This window comes from Anomaloglossus baeobatrachus, chromosome 5 (assembly GCF_048569485.1).
Source record: "Anomaloglossus baeobatrachus isolate aAnoBae1 chromosome 5, aAnoBae1.hap1, whole genome shotgun sequence".
NCBI classification, from domain to species: domain Eukaryota; kingdom Metazoa; phylum Chordata; class Amphibia; order Anura; family Aromobatidae; genus Anomaloglossus; species Anomaloglossus baeobatrachus.
Window position 1 is genome coordinate 322164187 of NC_134357.1, and position 25662 is coordinate 322189848.

Consider the following 25662-nt stretch of genomic DNA (forward strand, 5'->3'; position numbering starts at 1 on the left):
GAAATCCCAAGGGTCAGTTTTTGCGGGCACGTCTCCCAACCAGAATATACCAGGAGTGGACTTCCCCCGTTCCAGACGGAGTCGTCCAAGAGTGAGGAAAAATTATAGAGTGCTGGAGGAAGGGACACTGGTACACCAGCCGGGTGTGGGACCCGAGTACACCCGGACGCGGCAGCCGGCCACTGACACCTTGGTTTACCAACAGACTCGTGTGCAGTTCTTCAGCAAGGAGTACACCAACATTCCCCGGTCCGGCCCAGCACGCCACCTCGGCCCACATCGCTCCACGTATCCTGGACACTGAGCCCCGGGGCATCCACCCCTACCCACGGAGGGGTTAACAACCAGCTGCCATTCCATCGCCCCTGGGTGCCTCCCAACAGCAGCGGTGGTCCTCCATATTACCACACACTGTGAGTGGCGTCACGAAGTATCTACAACAATCCCCGTACATATACATCCCATTTTTATTTGCGTGTCCGCGCTACCCCCGGGTCTGGAAATCCCTTGAGCCACTGCGGATACGGATCCGAGCAGCCCGACTGCTGACATGGGGGCGGCACACTACAACAGGTCCAGCTAGAGATGTGACAAACATGTTATGGTGGACTGTACTGTGTTCTACTAGTAGACTAATCGCTTACCACAAATAGAATAGCAATAGCTCAAAAGGCAAATAAATATTCTGTACATATAGAATACATAAGAGTTGTGTCTTGTACTGTATGGATATTAAATAAACGTTTCTTTGAATTAGTGAAACACGAGGGATTAAAGTTTGTGGAACAGGAGCTGGAGAATATCACAATTCCAGATGTGAATGGAACTGAGGGGAGATTCAGCTACAGCATAAACAAGTGAGTAATGGTAGATTAATGAATGTCCATGTCGAATTGTACATGATCTTTTATACCGTATCATGAATGTCAACAGAAATTCTCCAATGTCATATTTGCATATGTTGTGTGTACTCTTCTCATTCGGATTCTGGAACCTGATTATCCCGCTATGAGTGTCTCTGTACAGATACTGATTATCTCTTGCTGCTGTCTGTTACAGGTTGCTTTTGCAGACAGTTTCATTTGTCATGCCAACCATAGATTGATTGACAATAACATTGGCACTACATATGCCAGTCTAAGAAATTGTCCAACCACTCGAAGTTAAAAAAAAATCTCAGAAAGATGTAAAATAAATAGTGATGAGCGAGTACTAAAAAGCTCGGGTGCTCGAAGCTCGGGCCGAGCCTCCCAAGATACTCGTGTACTCGGCCCGAGCAACGAGCCCAATGTTATCCTATGGGAGACCCGAGTATTTTTGTGAAATGACCTCCCGGCAGCATGGAGAAACCCTAAAAATGTCACAAAAGTCTCAGAAGAGTGCTCAAATGACATGGCAACAGCATGGGGAAGACCCCTTGAAGCATTTATCACTCAAAAGTCACAGCTGTGAACAATTTTGTCCGCGTTTTACGCCATTTTTACGGACTCACCAGAAAACCTTCCAAAATGACCCCAAAATGATTTTTCATGGCGGAAATGTTAAGGGCACATACCCAATAGTGAGATAGAGCTGGTGTATGTTACTTTTTGAGATCAATACATGAAAGATTTTACGTGAAAACATTGTGTGGCACTCCGATGTCCCTGAGAAGAGACGTACATGAAGGCCTCTTGAGTCTAATGTGCCCATTTTGAGGAAGTGAGTCTTTGTAGTATTTTCCTTTGCCAGGGCAGTCCTAAATTGTGAGGTTCACCAATGCCCCTGCATACAGACGTGCATGAGGGCCTCAAAACATTAAGTGTCCATTGTCAGGAAGTGGGTGTATTATAGTATAGCCCTTAGGCAGGGCAGCCAAAAATTGGGAGGCTCCACATTGTCCCTGGGTAGAGACGTGCATGATGGCCTTTAAACCTGAAGTGCCCATTGTAAGGAAGTGGGTCTATTTCAGTATAGCCCTTTGCCAGGGCAGCCAAAAATTGGGAGGCTCCACATTGTCCCTGGGTAGAGACGTGCATGAGGGCCTCAAAACATTAAGTGTCCATTTTAAGGAAGTGGGTGTATTTCAGTATAGCCCTTAGGCAGGGCAGCCAAAAATTGGGAGGCTCCACATTGTCCCTGGGTAGAGACGTGCATGAGGGCCTCAAAACATTAAGTGTCCATTTTAAGGAAGTGGGTGTATTTCAGTATAGCCCTTAGGCAGGGCAGCCAAAAATTGGGAGGCTCCACATTGTCCCTGGATAGAGACGTGCATGATGGCCTTTAAACCTGAAGTGCCCATTGTAAGGAAGTGGGTCTATTTCAGTATAGCCCTTTGCCAGGGCAGCCAAAAATTGGGAGGCTCCACATTGTCCCTGGGTAGAGACGTGCATGAGGGCCTCAAAACATTAAGTGTCCATTTTAAGGAAGTGGGTGTATTTCAGTATAGCCCTTAGGCAGGGCAGCCAAAAATTGGGAGGCTCCACATTGTCCCTGGATAGAGACGTGCATGATGGCCTTTAAACCTGAAGTGCCCATTGTAAGGAAGTGGGTCTATTTCAGTATAGCCCTTTGCCAGGGCAGCCAAAAATTGGGAGGCTCCACATTGTCCCTGGGTAGAGACGTGCATGAGGGCCTCAAAACATTAAGTGTCCATTTTAAGGAAGTGGGTGTATTTCAGTATAGCCCTTAGGCAGGGCAGCCAAAAATTGGGAGGCTACACGTTGTCCCTGGGTAGAGACGTGCATGAGGGCCTCAAAACATTAAGTGTCCATTTTAAGGAAGTGGGTGTATTTCAGTATAGCCCTTAGGCAGGGCAGCCAAAAATTGGGAGGCTCCACATTGTCCCTGGGTAGAGACGTGCATGATGGCCTTTAAACCTGAAGTGCCCATTGTAAGGAAGTGGGTCTATTTCAGTATAGCCCTTTGCCAGGGCAGCCAAAAATTGGGAGGCTCCACATTGTCCCTGGGTAGAGACGTGCATGAGGGCCTCAAAACATTAAGTGTCCATTGTCAGGAAGTGGGTGTATTATAGTATAGCCCTTAGGCAGGGCAGCCAAAAATTGGGAGGCTCCACATTGTCCCTGGGTAGAGACGTGCATGATGGCCTTTAAACCTGAAGTGCCCATTGTAAGGAAGTGGGTCTATTTCAGTATAGCCCTTTGCCAGGGCAGCCAAAAATTGGGAGGCTCCACATTGTCCCTGGGTAGAGACGTGCATGAGGGCCTCAAAACATTAAGTGTCCATTTTAAGGAAGTGGGTGTATTTCAGTATAGCCCTTAGGCAGGGCAGCCAAAAATTGGGAGGCTACACGTTGTCCCTGGGTAGAGACGTGCATGAGGGCCTCAAAACATTGTTCCCATTGCAAAGGAGCGGGTCTCCTGTCGTTGTAATGTCCATTCTGCAAAGAATGGGCGAAAAAATTTACCACTGGGGGTATACCTGAAACAAAGACCTAACTATTGTAACGGTCATCATGATGGCGCATGAGGAGAAGGAGGAGCAGTCCAGCGATTATCCAAAGTCGAGAAGTGTACCCATGGGTGAGTGGAGGTACATGGCAAACTTTAAATTCCGCTCTCATTTGCTGGTGGTGTGGTGAAGTCTGGCCCAATCCAACCCTTGTTCATCTTTATCAGAGTCAGCCTGTCAGCATTTTCAGTTGACAGGCGGGTGCGTTTATCTGTAATGATTCCACCTGCGGCACTAAAAACACGCTCTGACAAAACGCTAGCAGCAGGGCAGGCCAGGACTTCCAAGGCGTAGAGAGCCAATTCATGCCACGTGTCCAGCTTGGATACCCAATAATTGTAAGGCACAGAGGAATGTCGGAGTACAGTTGTTCGATCTGCAAGGTACTCCTTCAGCATCTGGGCAAACTTAGGATTTCTTGTGGCACTACCCCGCACCTCAGGGGCTGTGGTACGTGAGGGGCTGAGAAAACTGTCCCACATCTTAAAGACTGTTCCCCTACCTCTGGCGGATTGGACTTGTGCCTCTCTCGGCTGTACGCCTCGGTTGTCCACTGATTCCTGACCTATGCCGCTAGCGTTTTGTGAGGGGAATGCTTTGCCTACTTCCGTGAGTATGGCCTTCCGAAACTGCTGCATTTTGGTTGACCTCTCATCCACGGGAATAAGAGACAAAAAGTTCTCCTTGTAGCGTGGGTCTAACAGTGTTACCAACCAGTAATGATTGTCGGCCAAGATGTTCTTAACGCGAGGGTCACGAGACAGGCAGCTTACCATAAAGTCAGCCATGTGCGCCAGACTCTTAACAGCCAGGACTTCAGTAGCCTGACCAACAAGATGACTGAACATGCTGTCCTCCTCCTCCTCCTCCTCCTCCTCCTCCTCATCTACCCTGTCCTCTGGCCAGCCACGCTGAATCGAGGATATGACTGGTGTGCATGTCATATCCTCAATTTGGCCGGAGAGTTGCTCCATGTCTTCATCCTCCTCCTCGTCATAGTCCTCCACTGCACGTTGTGATGAGACGAGGCTGGGCTGTGTGTTATCACCCACACCCACTACTGTTTCTTGCTGCAACTCATCGCGCTCCGCCTGCAATGCATCATGTTTGTTTTTCAAAAGGGACCGTTTTAGAAGGCAGAGTAGCGGTATGGTGACGCTAATAATGGCGTCATCACCACTCACCATCTTGGTGGAGTCCTCAAAGTTTTGGAGGATGGTACATAGGTCTGACATCCATCTCCACTCCTCAGGTGTTATGTGTGGAGTTTGACCCATTTCCCGACGGCTTAGGTGATGCAGGTACTCAACAACTGCCCTCTTCTGCTCACATATCCTGACCAACATGTGCAGAGTTGAATTCCAACGCGTGGGGACATCACACACCAGTCTGTGAGCCGGAAGATGCAAACGGCGCTGAAAGCCGGCAAGGCCGGCTGAAGCAGTAGGTGACTTTCGAAAATGTGCAGACAGGCGGCGAACTTTTACCAGCAGATCAGACAGCTCTGGGTATGACTTTATAAACCGCTGAACCACGAGGTTGAGCACATGGGCCACGCATGGAACATGTGTCAGCTGGCCTCGCCTCAAAGCCGCCACCAGGTTCCGGCCATTGTCACAAACGACCTTTCCTGGCTTTAGGTTCAGAGGTGTGAGCCAGTGATCTGCCTGCTGTTTCAGAGCTGTCCACAGCTCTTCTGCATTGTGGGGTTTGTCACCTATGCAGATTAGCTTCAGCACAGCCTGTTGCCGCTTCGCCGAGGCAGTGCTGCAGTGCTTCCAGCTTGTGACTGGTGTGGAGGGCACAGTGGATGAGGATGCGCAGGAGGAGGAGGAGGCTGAAGAGCATGACATTCCGGAGCTGTAGAGTGTGGGTGAAACACTGACTGAGGTAGGGCCTGCAAACCTTGGTGTGGGAAGGACGTGTTCCGTCCCTCGCTCAGACTGGGTCCCAGCTTCCACAATATTAACCCAGTGTGCCGTCAACGAGATGTAGCGGCCTTGCCCACAAGCACTTGTCCACGTGTCTGTGGTTAGGTGGACTTTGGGTGAAACAGCGTTGTTCAGGGCACGTGTGATGTTTTGTGACACGTGGTTATGCAACGCGGGGACGGCACACCGGGAGAAATAGTGGCGGCTGGGGACCGAGTAACGTGGGACAGCTGCCGCCATCAGGTCACGGAATGCTTCTGTCTCCACCAGCCTAAAAGGCAACATTTCCAGCGCAAGCAGTCGCGAAATGTTAGCATTTAGAACTGTGGCATGTGGGGTGTTGGCAGTGTATTTGCGCCTGCGTTCAAAGGTTTGCTGAATGGATAACTGAACGCTGCGCTGGGACAAGGACGTGCTTGATGATGGTGTTCTTTCTGCGTAGGCAACTGCAGGTGCAGGAGTGGAGGAGGCTTGTTCGCAGGCAGCATGGACAGAGGATTGGCTCGCATGCACAACCAGCGAAGACGTAGCAGTGACATCAGCAAGCACTGCTCCTCGACTCTGTTGTACTTCCCACAAAGTCGGGTGCTTGGCTGACATGTGCCTGATCATGCTGGTGGTGGTCAGGCTGCTAGTTTTGGTACCCCTGCTGATGCTGGCACGGCAGGTGTTGCAAATGGCCTTTTTTGAATCATCTGGATCCAACTTAAAAAACTGCCAGACTCGTGAAGACCTAACATTTGTACAGGCACCTTGTGTCGTCGTGTTGTTACGGGGAACGGTTGCCTGACTTCTGCCTGGGACCACCACCCTGCTTCTTACTGCCTGTTGTGATGCTACGCCTCCCTCCCCCTGTGCACTGCTGTCCTCGCTCTGCATATCCTCCTGCCAGGTTGGGTCAGTTACTGGATCATCCACCACGTCGTCTTCCTCTTCCGCACCCTGCTCCTCCTCCTGACTTGCTGACAATTGTGTCTCATCATCGTCCACCACTTGTTGAGACACGTTGCCAACTTCGTGAGAACGTGGCTGCTCAAATATTTGGCTATCTGTACAGACGATCTCCTCATGACCCACTTCAATATGAGCTGGCGAGAGGCCAGAATGTGTGAATGGAAACGTGAACAGCTCTTCCGAGTGTCCAAGTGTGGGATCATTAATGTCCGAGGAGGACGTGTACTCAGCCTGGTGGTAGGAAGGAGGATCAGGTTCAGAAATGTGCGGTGCAGTATCACGGCTACTGACACTTGACCGTGTGGAAGACAGAGTGTTTGTGGTGGTGCCAATCTGACTGGAAGCATTATCCGCTATCCAACTAACAACCTGTTGACACTGGTCTTGGTTCAAGAGCGGTGTACTGCTGCGGTCCCCAAGAATTTGGGACAGGACGTGCGAGCGACTAGATGTGGCCCTTTGTTGTGGCGAAATTAGAGCTTGCCCACGACCTCGGCCTCTGCCTGCACCACCATCACGTCCACTTCCTTGTTCCTTGCCAATGCCCTTGCGCATTTTGCAATGCTGTGCACTGCTGACGTGTATATTCACTACTTGTGCGTTATATCAAAGTTTCTGGAAATTGCACACCAGTGCACCTGTACGCTGCCACCAACAGGCACACACGTGCGGTTTTAAAAACCAAGCACGGACGCAATAATAACCTAACACAGGTTTTAGGAGCAAAAATTAAGAACTCTGACACTATCAGCCACTGCTGACTGACGTGTATTATACACTACACTTGTGCGTTATATAATAGTTTGGTAAACGCACACCAGTGCACCTGTACGCTGCCACCAACAGGCACACACGTGCGGTTTTAAAAACCAAGCACGGACGCAATAATAACCTAACACAGGTTTTAGGAGCAAAAATTAAGAACTCTGACACTATCAGCCACTGCTGACTGACGTGTATTATACACTACACTTGTGCGTTATATAATAGTTTGGTAAACGCACACCAGTGCACCTGTACGCTGCCACCAACAGGCACACACGTGCGGTTTTAAAAACCAAGCACGGACGCAATAATAACCTAACACAGGTTTTAGGAGCAAAAATTAAGAACTCTGACACTATCAGCCACTGCTGACTGACGTGTATTATACACTACACTTGTGCGTTATATAATAGTTTGGTAAACGCACACCAGTGCACCTGTACGCTGCCACCAACAGGCACACACGTGCGGTTTTAAAAACCAAGCACGGACGCAATAATAACCTAACACAGGTTTTAGGAGCAAAAATTAAGAACTCTGACACTATCAGCCACTGCTGACTGACGTGTATTATACACTACACTTGTGCGTTATATAATAGTTTGGTAAACGCACACCAGTGCACCTGTACGCTGCCACCAACAGGCACACACGTGCGGTTTTAAAAACCAAGCACGGACGCAATAATAACCTACTAACAGGTTTTTTTGGGGAGCGACAATTACAGTACAGACAAGTCAGACACTATCTGGACTGTTTTACACTGTGTACACCAGCCCCAGATATGAAGGCTGGTATACGGTCACCACTACCCTGCCTGCCTGCCTGCCTGTATACTGCTACAATAGTCCTGACAAGGACTCTTTTGGTCACTAGCCTGTATTCAGACCTGGCTATACCCTGCCTGTATATAGCAACAATAGTCCTGAGAAGGACTCTGCTACTGTACTCCGACCTGGCTATACCCTGCCTGCCTGTATACAACTAGAATAGTCCTGAGAAGGACTTTTGGTCACACTGTTTGCAGCCCTGCAACTGAAAAAGCTATAAAGGGCCGCAAAGCTTTCCCTGAATCAGCGACACTCTCCCTACACTCACTGTCAGAATAGCTGTGAGCAGAGCACAGCGCGCCGGCCGATATAAAGGCTCGGTGACGCTGTGCAGGCCGGCCAATCACTGCAATTCCACAACTAACAGGGCTGTGGCATTGCAGTGGTCTGCCAGCCAATCCCTGCATGAGGGCTGGCTCTCAAAAGAGCGCCAACATGCAGAAATGAAGACCACGAGTAAAGCACGAGTATCGCGAGATTACTCGGTCCCCGCCGAGCAGCCCGAGTACAGTGATACTCGTGCGAGTACCGAGTAGTGACAAGCATGCTCGCTCATCACTAAAAATAAATTATACTCACCTTAGCCATCCCTCACTGTCTCTATTCCGATGCTTCCCGGGTCCTCCACCGGCTTGATCTTTGGTTCTTCCTGAAATGTGACTTTTAAGTCACTGGCTGTAGTTTTAACAATTTGAACTATAATCAAATATACTGCACACTCTTGATTTGCTAACTTAATGATTTTTTTTTTTTATTTTACTATTTGGAAAAAGAGCCAAAAGCAGAGGAAATGAACAAAAATTGACAGATTTTTACTCTGACATTTCGGCCAGGATAGGTCAACGTGTTCGCCAGCACTCCCGTGCCTTGGCTCTGTGCCGGCAAACACGTTGCCCCAGTTAACCCTTTCAGAGCCATCTGCCTATTCATATCTTAGACACTGAACCATGGATGACAGTTAACCCTCTTGGGGCCTGTCTGCCATGATATACCCATAATACACTGAACCACCAATGACAGTAAGCTCCGTGAGCAAGGCCATCCTGGCTGAAACGTCAGAGTAAAAATCTGTCAATTTTTGTTCATATCCTTTGCTCTGCTTTTGGCTCTTTTTTCCAAATAGTAAAATATTTTTTTTTTTCATTAAGTTAGCTAATTAAGAGTGTGCAGTGTATTTGATTATAGTTCAAAGTGTTATCAACCCAACTACTAGCACCTCGCTTTTTACAGTGTGCATGCCTATTCTCATATCAGTTCTAACAGTTTGGGCACAATTATGTAATGTTGCGGACACAATCCGACCAGTGATTGGCTTCATCAGTTATATATTTAACTGGATTTACCATAAAGTATAAAGACCGGTGGGGGCCCAGACAAAGTTGGAAAAGCAGCAGATAATCAGCAAAGTATATTTTAATAAAATGTGAATATTCATTAAGAGTTGCTTTCTTTTAATACATTTGATGTATTTTTGGCTATCAATGCACCATAAATTGAAACATAGGCCTGTGTAGATTTCGGGCATTATTTATGCCAATTTTCAGATTAATGAATACAATTTGCTATAAATTGTTTGCACATTCAATAGTAAACGCACATACTACAGCCATGCATGCAAACCACTGACTCTTTGGTGTTTCCAAATTAACATTATGCTGGAGGTTGATGGTATAGAAATCTCCAACCTGAATATTCAAGGTTTAGACCCATCACCAAAGTGGGACTTTTGGTGATCCCAGGTCATGGTATATGCGCTATGATAAGTAAAATGTTAAGGTAAAGAGAAAAGCCGTCTAATTTTGGTAGACACTGTCAGATGTACTTTTACATGGTCTTGACTTTCAGTATTGGTCTTTCCCATTGTAGCACTATTTCATAATGAAGAGCGGTAGCTAGCTACAAGTAGAGCATTCTGGAGATGTTGAGTTCTGAAATGTCTCATAAATGAACGTTTTTTGATCCTTTCTTTCTCCCCAGCGTACGTGTCACAAACTTACAGCTCTCCCAGTCTGAGTTATGGTTTCAGCCAAACAGACAACTGGTATTAGACATTAATAATGCATCTATAAGCCTCAACTTTCAGAGAAAGCTTCTCTACTGGCTCTTGTGAGTATCATCCTCATGTTTGTGCTATCTTCTCTTATATTTCCCATACTTGCTATAGTAAACATATGTTATGTGCTCCTCAGCTATGACGTGGGGATGATCAATGCCTCAGCGGAAGGAGTGCACATTAAAACTGATCTGGATCTTGCCAGAGATTCAAAGGGACGTTTGAAGATTTCCAATATGACATGTAATGCGTCTATTAACAGAATGCAGGCTGGATTCAGTGGTACTCTCAAGTAAGCTTAATACCATATTATCAGTTCAGCTAAAATACAATCATGCAAATGTATATTACCCTCGAAACTCCCATCTGCTTGTCATGGTGCAGAATAAATATATCCAGACTGAAAAACTGCTAATAGAAAATGCCTGACATTAATATTTTCATGGTTGGACACTTGTTTAAATACTCAACAATGCATGCAATAGTGCATTTTCCATACAGTGGCCTATGTTGGCTTTCCTCAGCAATAACTACTGATTGGTGTTGGTTCCTAAAGTAGACTTGCGACTATCATTTGATCACCTTCAATTGAAAGGTAACCTGTCAGGTTCCCCAACCCTTTTAAACCATGACCATTAGGTTTTAGATCTTAATTTCTGCATGACAATAATATTTTTGATGTTTCATACAAATTTGTACATAGTGCAACATGATCAGAACTAGCCCAGCATGGTGTCTACTGACTCAAACTAGTCCAGCTTCAGTTGTTGTAGTCTCACTCCCACCGGGATTTGTATTCTGTGTATTGTCCACATTTTTCCTTAATCCTGTGAATCTTGCGCATGCGTTACACATCTGTGGTGCCATGAGCTTGTACATATAAGTCGGGTGTACTGTTCCCAGCTCATCGGCACACTGCACATGCTCCAGATGTCTCTATGCATGAATCCCATGCATGCACAAGATTCCTAAGACTAAAGAGATGTCGACAATGCTGAAACCGAAACATAAAAAAAATTAAAATCAAGGAATAAACATAATAGTGGTTATTTAGAAGTGTTGGGGGACCTCAGTCCTGACTTGTTTCCTTTAAAATGGATATATCTTGATGACAAAACCCATTTAGGTCAACTAAGAAAAGTCTGTATCTGTCCTATCCTCAAACGTTTTGGTTAAATTTCAACTCCAGAGAAGCTACATTGAAAACACTGCATGTACTTCTCTGACGACACTTTTCCATGTTTTGTTAAGACTTTTAACTTAAGATCTGTGTTTTTACAAACTTCTAAGACTAGGTTCACATCTGTGTTGGAGGCTGCGCTGTAGATCCATTAATTTTTACTCGATCAACTAGTGTGCTATGCTGTACTATTTTTTCCAGTAAGATGTGGGAAACCAGGACAGAACTCAGACTGACCCCGTTATAAATCAAAGGGGTCTGTCTGGTGCTAATGATATCTATCATGTGACAGATTCATCCCTGGCACAAATTCCAGAACAGATTAAAAATTCATAACACTAGCACTGATGTGAACCCAGCCTACTGGAATATGCCCAGTGTTGCTAAACTTTATGGCAAATTTAAGGCAGAAAAGTTATGTTAACCTATGTAATTCCATATAAATGACAAGTTTGATTAGATACCCAGCCATTATCTTCTCATCAGATTAAGTATCCTACCTCAAAAATAAATTTAAAGGGTTACTTGAAACTGGGCAAGTGATCACATATCCCACGTAGTAGGAAATTTAACATGAAAATCTTAAGATATTGTACAGCCCAAAATAAAACATAACTCAAAGCTGTAAAATAAAATAAATAAACCATTACTGATCCCCCACAGTTACTGGTCAATTGATTCCGTGGTCCTTCATCTGTCTTTAGATTTACTTGTTAGTCCAGAATGACATGTGACCTCTGCAGCCAATCACTGGCTGCAGCTGTGACATGTTGGTCACAATATCTGGCTGTAGTGGTGACGTGTAGATCAACATTCATATATAATAAATTCTGCTTTATGAACACTTTTAAAGCACCCAATTATTTTACACATACCATTTCTTGTGATCTCACCTGCTTGGGTTCCTTCTATTTCAGGAGGGTATATGACTTTCTAGCCTCTTTCATAACTTCAGGAATGAGATTTCTACTAAACCAACAGGTACGTACAAGTGCTGCCTGCTATAATGTAGCAAAATATATATTCTTCTCCTTATACTTCAAACTTTCCAAATACTGATTGACTGAAGATTAGAGTACAGATACTAAAGGCATCTTGTAGTGCCAACACAAGCTATAGTATCAATCTTTGGCCTAGGAAAACTACAATGCAGGCAGATGGAAACAAACGCAACTCACTCCCAAAGAATCAAATAAGCCTATAGCCATGGACCAATTCCATAGATTACGTTTTAGAGTAAATATATAAATATACAGTCTATACCTGGCTGTTCTACTTATGGAACTTCTTGTAGAAAGTCAGTATCTAATGGTTCCTGCAATCCTCTGAATCAATTATGATGATTTTTGTGATAGATTAGTAATTTCAGCATATTTGCAACACAATTTGATATAGATGTATATCACTTTTCATTAGTATTTTCTAATGCTGAGAAGTCTCCATAATTAGAATTGATGTTCTGTTACAGATATGTCCGGCCCTGAGACACGCTGGGATGGTACTGCTAAATTCCATGCTTAACACTATCCCTGGTGAGTACCGAGACAAGCCATGTGTAACATTGTCTAAAGCTGCAAAAAACGCATGGAACCTTTTGGATTCGGCCACTAATGTCTGAAAATGTTTTTATTATTCCTTGTACTTTTTTTAGTGAAGAATCCAGTGGATGATTATATAGGCATCGACTATTCTCTTCTGAGTGATCCAGATGTGTCAGAAGACAGTTTAGATATGGATTTTAGGGTAGGTATGAATGCTTCTGTGTAAAACGAATGCACACAGAAATACGACATATGCCGACAGAATTCCCAAAAATGGTATCATGGCTTTGTACCGTGAAGATGTCCCTTAAGAAGTTTAAGGGGAATCTGTCAATAAGATTCCCCCTCCCCACCGTATATGGGCATGTGTGACGCCCTGGACATCCAGGGGTCACAGGTCACTACACACACCACATTCACCCCCACCCCAGTAAGGTACCATCAGTCAACCAAAGACCTGATTGCCTCCCTCAGAGTCAGACAGGCACACCCTCCGAGGAGTCTGCTGGCCTGAGGCAGTAAAACACAAGGAGTTCGAGATTAAGTTTGGAAGGAAGAGGAGTGCAGTTCTGTGTGGGGCCTGGGTTGGAGCCTAGGACCCCCAATCAGTCAGGCAGGCAGACGGTAGTGGCCGCCTGCAGGAGACCGGGAATATGACCGATGGAACCGTAAGGGACCGGGACAGGGTAGTGGCCCGCCGGAACCGAACCGGGGAGCCAACTGGATACCGGAGCACCAGGCAGGGTACTCAGACCCCGAATTAGGCTATAAGCCACCACCATAGTCAAATCAACTAATTGCAGTCTGGACCTCAGGGGTTCATTCCCACCTAAGTCCCGATTGAAGGCAACAGCCCAACCCGTCCGGATAGCAGCCACCGCCAAAGGCCAGAGATCCAAAGGACAGCGTCTGCGGGCAAATGGGCTCCTACGACACTTCTACGCTGGGGAGCGGACTACCAGTGCCCAGGCACAGTAGTCAAGATACATACACAGGTGCAGGAGAAAGGCGGACATTGCCAACCAGACTGGAGAAGCTGCAGCCGGCTGCGGGCCCCGTTCATCACCCCGTTTGGTTTACCAGTGCCTCCAGTGTCTTGTATCAGAGTGAGTACACCAGTGCCCTCAGGCATCGCACCGCGCTGCACCGCAACACTGTGCCCTGCATCCCGGCCCTCGCCAACCAGGCCCCGGGACCAACATCCCCTACCCACGGAGGGGTCAACACCTAGTTGCGCCACTACACCGCTCCTGGGAGTCCCCGTACCTTCATCGCAGTGGTGGTGTCCACAATCACCACAACCCGTGGGTGGCGTCACGAACAATCATCCAAAACCAAATACCCGCATCCCCCGCGCATAGCGCCAAACCCCCTTGCAGAGCGACGTGACCCCCCGGGTCTGTGAGAGGCTCGAGCCACCCCCCGTAGAACGCGAGCACAGATCCGAGCGGCTCGGCGGTTGCAGATGAAGCCGCGGGGCGGTACACATGCAGGTCTTTGAAGTGCAAATACATCGACATTTTTATATCTTTAATCTATTGCTGCATTCCCGAGTATATAGCATGTTTGTTTATATGCAAATGAGGCAGGTTGTTTCCCTGCCCAGCACTAGCCTCTTTAGCTTTATTGACAGCTTATTGTCTGATTCCCTTGCCAGGTACCTAATGTCAAACAGACACTGAAATCAATTAAAGGGGTTGTCTACTACTCGGACAATCCCTTCTCAATCTATATATTTTCCCCCTTTTAAAACAACACTTATATTCACCTACGGTGCCACCGCCGTCCCAGCAGTGTCAGCACTGTCTTTCCTGGCAATTGCATAACTGTGACTTCACGCTAACCCTGATGCTAATTAGTGGCTGCTTCACTCTCCCTGACTTCACATGTATCATTTCCTCCAGTTGTAAGCAATTTGTCTAAAGGCTGGAGAGTAAAGTGGCCACTGGTTGATCACAAGGTTTGCATGAAGTCACACTGTTACTTGATTGCCAGGAGAGACAGTGCCAGCACTACCAGAACGATGATGGCACCAGAGGTGAGGGAACCAAACTCTAGTGGTTTAAGTGCTTTGTCATGCCCAGAGCACTTAACACTTCACTTACATATGTATGAAAATGCTAAATACCTTGGAATGCAGCTACAGATAGAAGATATAAAGGAGTCAAAGTGTCTACATTACATCTCTGTATATGTGGTTTCGGATTGAGGGGACAATCTTACTGACAAATTCTCTTTAACAAAAAAATGTCAATTAATACAGAATCTAATATATTGTATTTAAGTCTATTTTTCCATATGCATCAGAGTCTCAGTTATGAGCCTTCGTTGCAAAATATGTTGAATTCACCAGCATTATTTTCCCTGTCAGAGTTATGGACTCCTTGAAGGAACCTGAAGGGCCCCATTGTAACGCAATAGGATCTGTTGGACACCACATTTGTGAACAGATCTGCACAGCCTTGTGACTTCCATTTACAAGGGAAACCCATGTATATACACTTAGCTTTAGTCCTGCGGTGCCATCTTTTGAAGGCAACTTCTGACTTCCCAGAAGTCAGAAGTAACGTCACAAGCTCTCAATACAAGCTTATTAGAGCAAGAACAAGGCTCTCATATACTTGTATTGAAGAGTGAACTTTTTCACACTCCAGGAAACACTGAAGCAGTCAACAGTACACAAACTAACAAAGACCGACTGGAGCAGCGTCGATACGAGATGAAGGTGCCGGACGGTGAGTATAAGACCGGGGACATGGGTCATAGATTTAAAACACCACTCCAATGGTGAAAAAACAAACAAACATTGGACTGGTGCTTTTAAGTGACACACAAACTACGCTCCATTAAAGGAGTTGTCCCATGAGCAAAGTACATTTTTTAATCAATATATTTTGGACTAATAATATGTAGATGTGGTAAAAAAAATGTTCCTGACTCCTGAGGAACAGGAACCCCCGGCTCCCTCCCTTCTTAAGACGACATACACCATCTTTTCGAATGGTCTTGGCCCAGCGGACAGTGTATCAGCCCCGGTCACCGCGCTCTACTTTCTATTTTTCCCCCTTTCTCTCTGACCTACGCTATCTTTCCTACATATCATGACTGCTTCTCTCCTCTGTCTTTCCTCTCTGTGTTACTGGTTTCTATGGTTTCTACAGTTTAAAATGAGGACCTATGTGTCACCACAATGACTTATAATCCATTATGACTCCTATGACAGTTTAACATTGTCCAGATGTTTGATGAAATCTGTCTATCATTACATGGTCTCATGCTCTTTTATTGTATGCTTATGAAAATTCAACAAAAATTTAAATTGGAAAAAAAAAAAAAAATGTTCCTGTGATAAGCTAATCCTATAAATATGCCTCTGCTATATACTGTATAATGGTCATGTCTGATTGTATAGGGACTTGGTCTGATAACTCCACATCTCCTGGAGAGAGGAGGAAACAAAAAGAGTATTCAGACAATAGAGCGTGGGGTTGCAGTTGCTGGTTTTTGTGAGGTAAAACATGTTCAAAAACAAGCAGGGAAATGTTTTACCTCACGGAAAGTATAATCTGTGCTCCTATGCAGTAATGTATGTACACTCTATTTTACTTCCTCCCCTGCCCAGGAGCTGTGGTATGAACACATTATGTCCCTGTATGGTCAGACACAGTCATCACACAGTACATCGCAGAGACAGATACAGTTGAAACCAGAAATTTACATACACTCTCTAAAAAGACACATATGCATGTTTTTCTCACTATCTGACATGAAATCAGAATAAAGAGAGAGAGAGAGAAAGAGAGAAAGAGATTTAAGGCATATTTATTACTTTCTGAAAAGTCAAAAGTTTACATACATGTCATTAGTATTTGGTACCATTGCAATTAAACTGTATGACTTGGGTCAAACGTTTTGGATATCCTTCCACAAGCGGCTTACAATAGTTGGTTGGAATTTGGGCCCATTCCTCCTGGTGTAACTGAGCCATGTTTGTAGGTCGCCTTGCTCACACCTGCCTTGTCAGCTGTGCCCGTACGTTTTCAACAGTATTGAGATCAGGGTTTTGTGATGGCCACTCCAAAGCATTGAATTTGTTATCCTTAAGCCACTTTGTAACCAGTTTGGTAGGATGCTTCGGGTCATTGCCCATTTGGAAGACTCATTTCCGTCCAAGCTTAAAGTTCCTGGCTGATGTCTTGAGATGTTGCTTCAGTATTGCCACATAATCTTCTTTCCTCATGATGCCATTTATTTTGTGAAATGCACAAGTAACTACTGCAGCAAAACAACCCCACAACATGATGCTGCCACCCCCGTGTTTCACATTTGGAATGGTGTTCTTAGGTGTCGCGGGCGGAGGAGGGGACGCTGCGCTCACCCACTGCTCGGGTCCGGCTGCTGCTGCTGCTCGGTGGTGGCTCGAGCGGTAGGCCGGATCCCGGGGACTCGAGCGGCGTTCCTCGCCCGTGAGTGAAAAGGGGAATGGTTTGGTGCGTGGGGATATTGTCCGTGACGCCACACACGGTTGTGGTGAGGTTGTGACACCACCGCTGCTCTGGACGGGGATCCCGGGAGCGGTGACAGGGAGCAGCTTGGATGTTGGTTCTCCCCTCCGTCGGTAGGGGGTTGGTTGTCCCGGGGCCCCGGTGAGGGGTAGGGATGGATGGCAGGCGGGCTACAGGGCCTGGTGAGGTGCAGGGTCGCGGGGGCAGCGCTGTGCCGCACGGCACGGTGGTACTCACTCAGCCAGTAATGAATACACAGTCTCCAGTAAAACAAACGGCTGGATGGACGGGTCCCACAGACGGCTGCGGTGTTTCTCCTCCCGGCAGGTTGATGGTGACTGCCTTTCCCTGCACCTGTGTAGTGTAGTCCCACCGGTAACCCGCTCCCCAGCTTGGATGGGTGCTGAAGGAGCCCCTTTTGCCCGCAGGCTCTGGCCCTGGGAACTTTAGCCTTGGCGGTGACTGTGTTTCCCTCTAACGGTTGGACTGTCGCCTTCTATCAGGACTTGGCTGCTGGGAAACCCCGGAGGTTCCCTTCGCTAACGGATTTGACAAATTCAACGGTGACTCCTAGCCTTGTCGGGGTCCGTAAGCCCTGCCGGTTGGTGCTGGCTTCTCTTTGCGTACTGGTCCGGTACCGCCGGGCCACCGCCCGTCCATGGTCCTTACGGCTAGCTCCAAAAGGCCTCTCCTGCAGACGGTCACCACCGTCTGCCAACCTTGCTGTTCCGTCCGGGCCACACACCCGGACCACCTTCTGTCTGCTCCTTTACCACTTCACTCCTCTCACTTCCACTTCCAACTCTCTACTCTCCTCAACTCCACTCAACTCCACTCCTTTTCCCGCCTCCAGGACTGTGAACTCCTCGGTGGGTGGGACCAACCGCCTGGCCCACCCCCTGGTGTGGACATCAGCCCCTGGAGGAAGGCAACAAGGATTTTGTGTTTTGGCTTTGGTGTGCCTGACTAGGGGTGTGGGGTGTGTTGGTGTAGTACCTGTGACGTTCTGGCTTGTCCAGGGCGCCACATTAGGCTTATTTTACCAGCTTATGCCAGCAGCTTCACAATCTCTTTTGTTCTTGGATTGATATGCACATGTCTGACCAAAGCATGTTCATCTCTAGTACAGAACCCATCTCCTTCCTGAGCGGTATGATGGCTGAACATTCCCATCTTGTTTGTACTTGCATATTATTGTTTGTACAGATGAATGAGGCACCTTCAGGTATCTGGAAATTGCACCCAGGGATGAACCAGACTTGTGCAAGTCCACAATTCTCTTCCTTAGACCTTGGCTGATTTCTTTTGACTTTCCCATGATGCTACACAAAGAAGCAGTGTGTTTCAGATATGCATTAAAATACTGAAGGAAGTAATCCAGCTGGGTGCAACAACGGTGTTTCTTTATTTGTTCATGAACAGACAGTGCACAAACTAACGTTTACGTGTTTTTGGCTCAACACCCTTAGTCATGGTTATGACTATGATTAAGGACTTGTTTTTACTTATTGTCCGAAACGCGTAAGGTGCCCTTATGCGTGTTCTCTTAATTTTGGATCCCCTGTAATTTTAGATGTCCAATAAAATTTTGATGTTTTAATATTCCCGATTTTTTTGGTGCTGGGCCCACCCTTTTTCTTTCCTCAGTCACAAATAAAGAAACACCGTTGTTGCACGCAGCTGGATTACTTCCTTCAGTGTTTACTTTGCGGCCAGGGCAGGGCCGATATCCGAGTCTAGGCGACGGTGAGGTCAGGTGGCGGTGAGCTGGATTTTCAAGTGCATTAAAATACATCCACAAGTGTGTCTCTAATTAACTCAGATGTTGCCAATAAACCTATCAGAAGCTTCCAAAGACATTCCATCCTCATATGGGCTGTCCCATATTGTTTAAAGGCATAGTACTCTTATGCCGGCGTCACACGGTACGATATATCTGGCGATATGTCGTCGGGGTCACGTCGTTAGTGACGCACATCCGGCATCATCAGAGATATCGTACCATGTGACATCTCCGAACGACTGTGAACGAGCAAAAATACTCACCTTATCATTGCTCGTTGACACGTGGTTCATTTTCAAAATGTCGGTCCTCCTTCTGCGCGCCGGTTGTTCGTCGTTCCCGATGCAGCACATTGCTACGTGTGTTAACCCGGGAACTACGAACACAGCTTACCTGCGTCCCGCCGGCAATGCGGAAGGAAGGAGGTGGGCGGCATGTTACGTCCCGCTCATCTCCGCCCCTCCCCTTCTATTGGCCGGCCGCTGTGTGACGTCGCTGTGATACCGAACGTCCCTCCCCCTTCAGGAAGAGGATGTTCCCCGCCCACAGCGACGTCGCCCGGGAGGTAAGTACGTCTGACAGGGGGTTAACGACTTTGTGCGCCATGGGCAACTAATTGCCCATGACGCACAAACGACGGGGGTGGGTACGATTGCTTGTGCGATCGCACGATAGATCGTCCCGTGTGACGCCGGCGTTAGTGTATGTAAACTTTTAGCTTTGCAGAAAGTAATAAAAATGCCTTAAAACATTCTCTGTCTCATTATTTTGGCATTCGGCAAATATAAATCATTTTGGTTCCCAATTGACCTGAAACGGGGAAGGTTTATTCTGATTTCATTACAGATAGTGAGAAAAACATGCATATGTGTCTTATTAGATAGTGTATGTAAACTTCTGGTTTCAACTGTATCTAAGATTATCTCAGCACTGGAAGTTTTTTTAACACATCAATTGTAAAATTATTTTTACTGAATGATCTATTAAAATGTATTTTGTTCATGGGACAACCCCTGTAAGGGTTTAATTTCTGTTGCGAGGGTCCTTTCAGCACCATTAAACCTGTGTCTTATCATTTTCAGGGCATGTTCTACTCTTTAGATGCTAAGAATGACACAATCCCCAACACATCCCCAGCACTCCACATAAAGCAGACGGAACGCATGATCTACATCGCTCTTTCTGAGTATTTTTTTGATTCAGCAATGTACGCGTACTATCGGTCAAATATCCTCAGTTTGGAAATTGCACATGAACAGGTAAGTGTTTATTCTTGTCTTCATATATACTACTTCAGGCAATGATCAATTTCCTTAAAGGGCCAGCACACCATTAAATAGCACCTTCAGCTATGCTGGTGTGTAACAGACAATATTTAGAATCCGACCATAACCCTAATATATTGTCATTGATGGTGAGCGTCCTGACATTGAGGAGCCGCCTACTTTTTTATGGAAGTCTGTGGGCGGCACGATGGCTCAGTGGTTAGCACTGCAGTCTTGCAATGCTGGGGTCCTGGGTTCAAATCCCACCAAGGACACTATCTGCAAGGAGTTTGTATGTTCTCCCCATGTTTGCGTGGGTTTTCTCCCACACTCCAAAGACATACAGAAAGGGACCTTAGATTGTGAGCCCCAATGGGGACAGTATTGCCAATGTATGTAAAGCGCTGTGGAATTAATAGCGCTATATAAATGAATACAATTATTGTTATTATATTCATTGCAAATGGGACCCAAGCTTTATATGGTAATAAAATACTCCCACCTGCTACAGCACAATCTACTGTAATTTATGGGATATTCTGTTATTTAAAGCATCTCTGTTATGCAGATGCCTAAGGACTTGGAAGTCTTGCTGCGGACATCATACTTTGCAAGTCTTATGCTTCTGGTAAGGAGTTTTTTTTAACCTTGTGTTGTATTGTAAGGAACTATGTTAACAAAGCATATATGGATACAAATATAATTTATTGACCCATGTTATGAACTGATACAACTCTATGTATAAATAGCTATATTATTTTAGTATTAAGGTATATATCAAGGCTTTCAGCCATTTTTTTGCATGCTATTTTTATGTAAAAAAAAGATTCTTATTGAAATTTTATGGCAAAACTGGATGGGATTATGGGATAGTGGACATGATTAGCGAGGCAAAGCCAGGTGTATGAAGGAAGAATTTAACAAGTTGCAAATAAGCCAAAAATCTTACTTCAGTGGCGGTGGGTGGGGGTGGAGAAAGTAGAAGAAACAGCTCTAGGCAATATATGTAATATATACTGTGTGTTTGATAAGATGCAAATAAGTTAGAGCCTGCAAACTTCAAACAAGAGCAGGATTTATTAACAGATGCATAAATCTTACAAACCAACAAGTTGTGTTGATCAGTTAAATTTTAATAAATTTTCAACATAAAAGTGTGGGTCAATTATTATTTAACCCCTAGGTTTAATATTTTGTGGAATAACCCTTGTTTGCAATTACAGCTAATAATCGTCTTTTATAAGACCTGATCAGTCCGGCACAGGTCTCTGGAGTTATCTTGGCCCACTCCTCCATGCAGATCTTCTCCAAGTTATCTAGGTTCTTTGTGTGTCTCATGTGGACTTTAATCTTGAGCTCCTTCCACAAGTTTTCAATTGGGTTAAGGTCAAGAGACTGACTAGGCCACTGCAACACCTTGATTTTTTCCCTCATCAGCCAAGTGAGAAGTCTCAAACCGCTGAACAGAAGGTTTACTTTATGAGATCCCTGGTTTGGCTTTTGATTAGTCATGACATCATTATTGCGGTGTGATGCACAGATGATGTCACTGCAGCCCAACTAATCCAAAGTCACTTTGGGGATCTCCTAGGGTAAGACAATTGTGAACCTCCCTTCCAGTGACCAGAAACTATTAAGCTGGCTGATGAGTCAGAATCCCGTGTATCGATCCATCCATCTCTATTATTGATACATCAGTTTTGCAGCTGAGTTGAGAGATATTATTGTCACAGCTAATTATGTCATTAGAGGGATTTTCTGAGAATAAAAAAAATAAAGAAATTAAGAAAGAGAAGATTTCATTATGAATAGATTCTTAAATACTGTACATTTGAAAATACTCTGTCAGCAGGTTTTTGCTATGTATTCTGAAGACAACATGCTGTGAGAGTTAAAACAGAGAATTGATCACAAAGTGTGTTTTTGTTTACCTGCAATGTTAGTTTAAGCTTCCTAGCTTTATCATTAATCTGACCCAGCAGCATGTGAGCTCAGGTCCGACTTCGCCCCCCTTTGTGATTAACCGCGTCTGTCTATGGAAATGTGAACTGAAAGCCTCATGTGGGCGGGGGCAGCTGTATGGACTCTGCTAGATGAAAAAAATAAAATCTTGGATTGTGTCAGAACGGCTCAACTCAGTAATCTAAGTGATACATCGTTGGATTCAGGGCCTCTTTCCCTACATCGTGCTGCTTTCAAATGAGGTACCAAAAACCTGCTGACAGATTTCCTTTAAGTTAGCAAATCACACTCATATTGTCTAGGAAGGGAATCACTGTTGTAAAGCCCTTGTCTTCTAAGGCCATGTACACACATTGAGTATTTGGTGAGTTTTTTACCTTGGTATTTGTAAGCCAAAACCAGGAGTTAAACAATCAGAGGAAAAGTATAATAGAAACACGTCACCACTTCTGTATATATCACCCACTCACTTGGCTTACAATTATTGTGGTAAAACTCACCAAATACTCATGGCATGCACGTGGCCATACACTGACAGAAACCTATCCTAGAATGATAACAGAACAGGAGCCTGTGAGCATGTGCAGTAGGAAGCTCCACTGTGGTGGCCTGAAGATAGTTTGGCAATGTGTGTAACATGTTATTTCCAGGTCGCAGCAATGGAGCTTCCTACTGCACATGCTCACGGGTCCCTGTCATATTAATCTGCTCCAGATTTCTGTCAATGTAATAAGACTGCGTCCATTTTGATGTTCTACAATAACTAGCTTCCTAGAAAAAAAGTGTGATTTGCTAATTACAGATATTTGTTAATTTATTTATGATTTAATTTTCATTATTATGTTCCATTCCCAGACTGGAATGGACTTTAGACCCTTCATAGAAATAAAGAAATACCGTCCTTCAAAGCACTGTTCACAATGACACTATTTCAAAACTTTGTGTGCTCATTGCTAGAAGTAGGAGTGTGCCTATTGCTAGTAGTAGGACTGTGCCCACTGCTAGTAGGAGTGTGCTCACTGCTAGTAGTAGGAGTGTGCTCACTGCTAGTAGTAGGAGTGTGCTCATTGCTAGTAGTAGGACTGTGCCCACTGCTAGTAGTAGAAGTGTGCCCATTGCTAGTAGGAGTGTGCTCACTGCTAGTAGTAGGAGTGTGCTCATTGCTAGTAGTAGGACTGTGCCCACTGCTAGTAGTAGAAGTGTGCCCATTGCTAGTAGTAGGAGTGTGCCCATTGCTAGTAGTAGGAGTGTGCCCACTGCTAGTAGTAGAAGTGTGCCCACTGCTAGTAGTAGGAGTGTGCCCATTGCTAGTAGTAGGAGTGTGCCCATTGCTAGTAGTAGGAGTGTGCCCATTGCTAGTAGTAGGAGTGTGCCCACTGCTAGTAGTAGGAGTGTGCCCACTGCTAGTAGTAGAAGTGTGTCCATTGCTAGTAGTAGGAGTGTGCCCATTGCTAGTAGTAATAGTGTGCCCACTGCTAGTAGTAGGAGTGTGCCCACTGCTAGTAGTAGAAGTGTGTCCATTGCTAGTAGTAGGAGTGTGCCCATTGCTAGTAGTAATAGTGTGCCCACTGCTAGTAGTAGGAGTGTGCCCAATGCTAGTAGTAGGAGTGTGCCCACTGCTAGTAGTAGAAGTGTGTCCATTACTAGTAGTAGGAGTGTGCCCATTGCTAGTAGGAGTGTGCTCACTGCTAGTACTAGGAGTGTGCCCATTGCTAGTAGTAGGACTGTGCCCACTGCTAGTAGTAGAAGTGTGCCCATTGCTAGCAGTAGGAGTGTGCCCATTGCTAGTAGTAGGAGTGTGCCCACTGCTAGTAGTAGGAGTGTGCCCACTGCTAGTAGTAGGAGTGTGCCCACTGCTAGTAGTAGGAGTGTGCCCACTGCTAGTAGTAGAAGTGTGTCCATTGCTAGTAGTAGGAGTGTGCCCACTGCTAGTAGTAGGAGTGTGCCCACTGCTAGTAGTCGAAGTGTGCCCACTGCTAGTAGTAGAAGTGTGCCCACTGCTAGTAGTAGGAGTGTGTCCACTGCTAGTAGTAGAAGTGTGTCCATTGCTAGTAGTAGGAGTGTGCCCACTGCTAGTAGTAGGAGTATACCCACTGCTAGTAGTAGGAGTGTGCCCACTGCTAGTAGTAGGAGTATACCCATTGCTAGTAGTAGAAGTGTGCCTACTGCTAGTAATAGGAGTGTGCCCACTGCTAGTAGTAGGAGTGTGCCCACTGCTAGTAGTAGAAGTGTGTCCATTGCTAGTAGTAGGAGTGTGCCCATTGCTAGTAGTAATAGTGTGCCCACTGCTAGTAGTAGGAGTGTGCCCACTGCTAGTAGTAGAAGTGTGTCCATTGCTAGTAGTAGGAGTGTGCCCATTGCTAGTAGTAATAGTGTGGCCACTGCTAGTAGTAGGAGTGTGCCCAATGCTAGTAGTAGGAGTGTGCCCACTGCTAGTAGTAGAAGTGTGCCCACTGCTAGTAGTAGGAGTGTGCCCACTGCTAGTAGTAGGAGTGTGCCCATTGCTAGTAGTAGGAGTGTGCCCACTGCTAGTAGTAGAAGTCTGCCCATTGCTAGTAGTAGGAGTGTGCCCACTGCTAGTAGTAGAAGTGTGTCCATTGCTAGTAGCAGGAGTGTGCCCATTGCTAGTAGTAATAGTGTGCCCACTGCTAGTAGTGGGAGTGTGCCCAATGCTAGTAGTAGAAGTCTGCCCATTGCTAGTAGTAGGAGTGTGCCCACTGCTAGTAGTAGAAGTGTGTCCATTGCTAGTAGTAGGAGTGTGCCCATTGCTAGTAGTAATAGTGTGCCCACTGCTAGTAGTAGGAGTGTGCCCACTGCTAGTAGTAGAAGTGTGTCCATTGCTAGTAGTAGGAGTGTGCCCATTGCTAGTAGTAATAGTGTGCCCACTGCTAGTAGTAGGAGTGTGCCCAATGCTAGTAGTAGGAGTGTGCCCACTGCTAGTAGTAGAAGTGTGTCCATTACTAGTAGTAATAGTGTGCCCACTGCTAGTAGTAGGAGTGTGCCCATTGCTAGTAGTAGGAGTGTGCCCACTGCTAGTAGTAGAAGTCTGCCCATTGCTAGTAGTATGAGTGTGCCCACTGCTAGTAGTAGAAGTGTGTCCATTGCTAGTAGTAGGAGTGTGCCCATTGCTAGTAGTAATAGTGTGCCCACTGCTAGTAGTAGGAGTGTGCCCATTGCTAGTAGTAATAGTGTGCCCACTGCTAGTAGTGGGAGTGTGTCCATTGCTAGTAGTGGGAGTGTGCCCATTGCTAGTAGTAGAAGTCTGCCCAATGCTAGTAGTAGGAGTGTGCCCACTGCTAGTAGTAGAAGTGTGTCCACTGCTAGTAGTAGAAGTCTGCCCATTGCTAGTAGTAGGAGTGTGCCCACTGCTAGTAGTAGAAGTGTGTCCATTGCTAGTAGTAGGAGTGTGCCCATTGCTAGTAGTAATAGTGTGCCCACTGCTA

At 45.8% G+C, this 25662-nt stretch overlaps 1 protein-coding gene across 1 annotated transcript in view; it reads left to right on the top strand.

Annotated features, from left to right (window-relative positions):
• The window catches only part of PLTP (phospholipid transfer protein), a 62049-nt gene that overhangs the window by 30671 nt on the left and 5716 nt on the right, over positions 1–25662 (top strand). Inside the window, exons 3-10 of the mRNA XM_075349757.1 lie at positions 758–857; positions 9908–10036; positions 10120–10275; positions 12081–12144; positions 12632–12695; positions 12815–12906; positions 20075–20251; positions 20826–20885. Of these exons, the coding sequence (XP_075205872.1) occupies positions 758–857; positions 9908–10036; positions 10120–10275; positions 12081–12144; positions 12632–12695; positions 12815–12906; positions 20075–20251; positions 20826–20885 (842 nt within the window). The remainder of the gene's footprint in view (positions 1–757; positions 858–9907; positions 10037–10119; positions 10276–12080; positions 12145–12631; positions 12696–12814; positions 12907–20074; positions 20252–20825; positions 20886–25662) is intronic.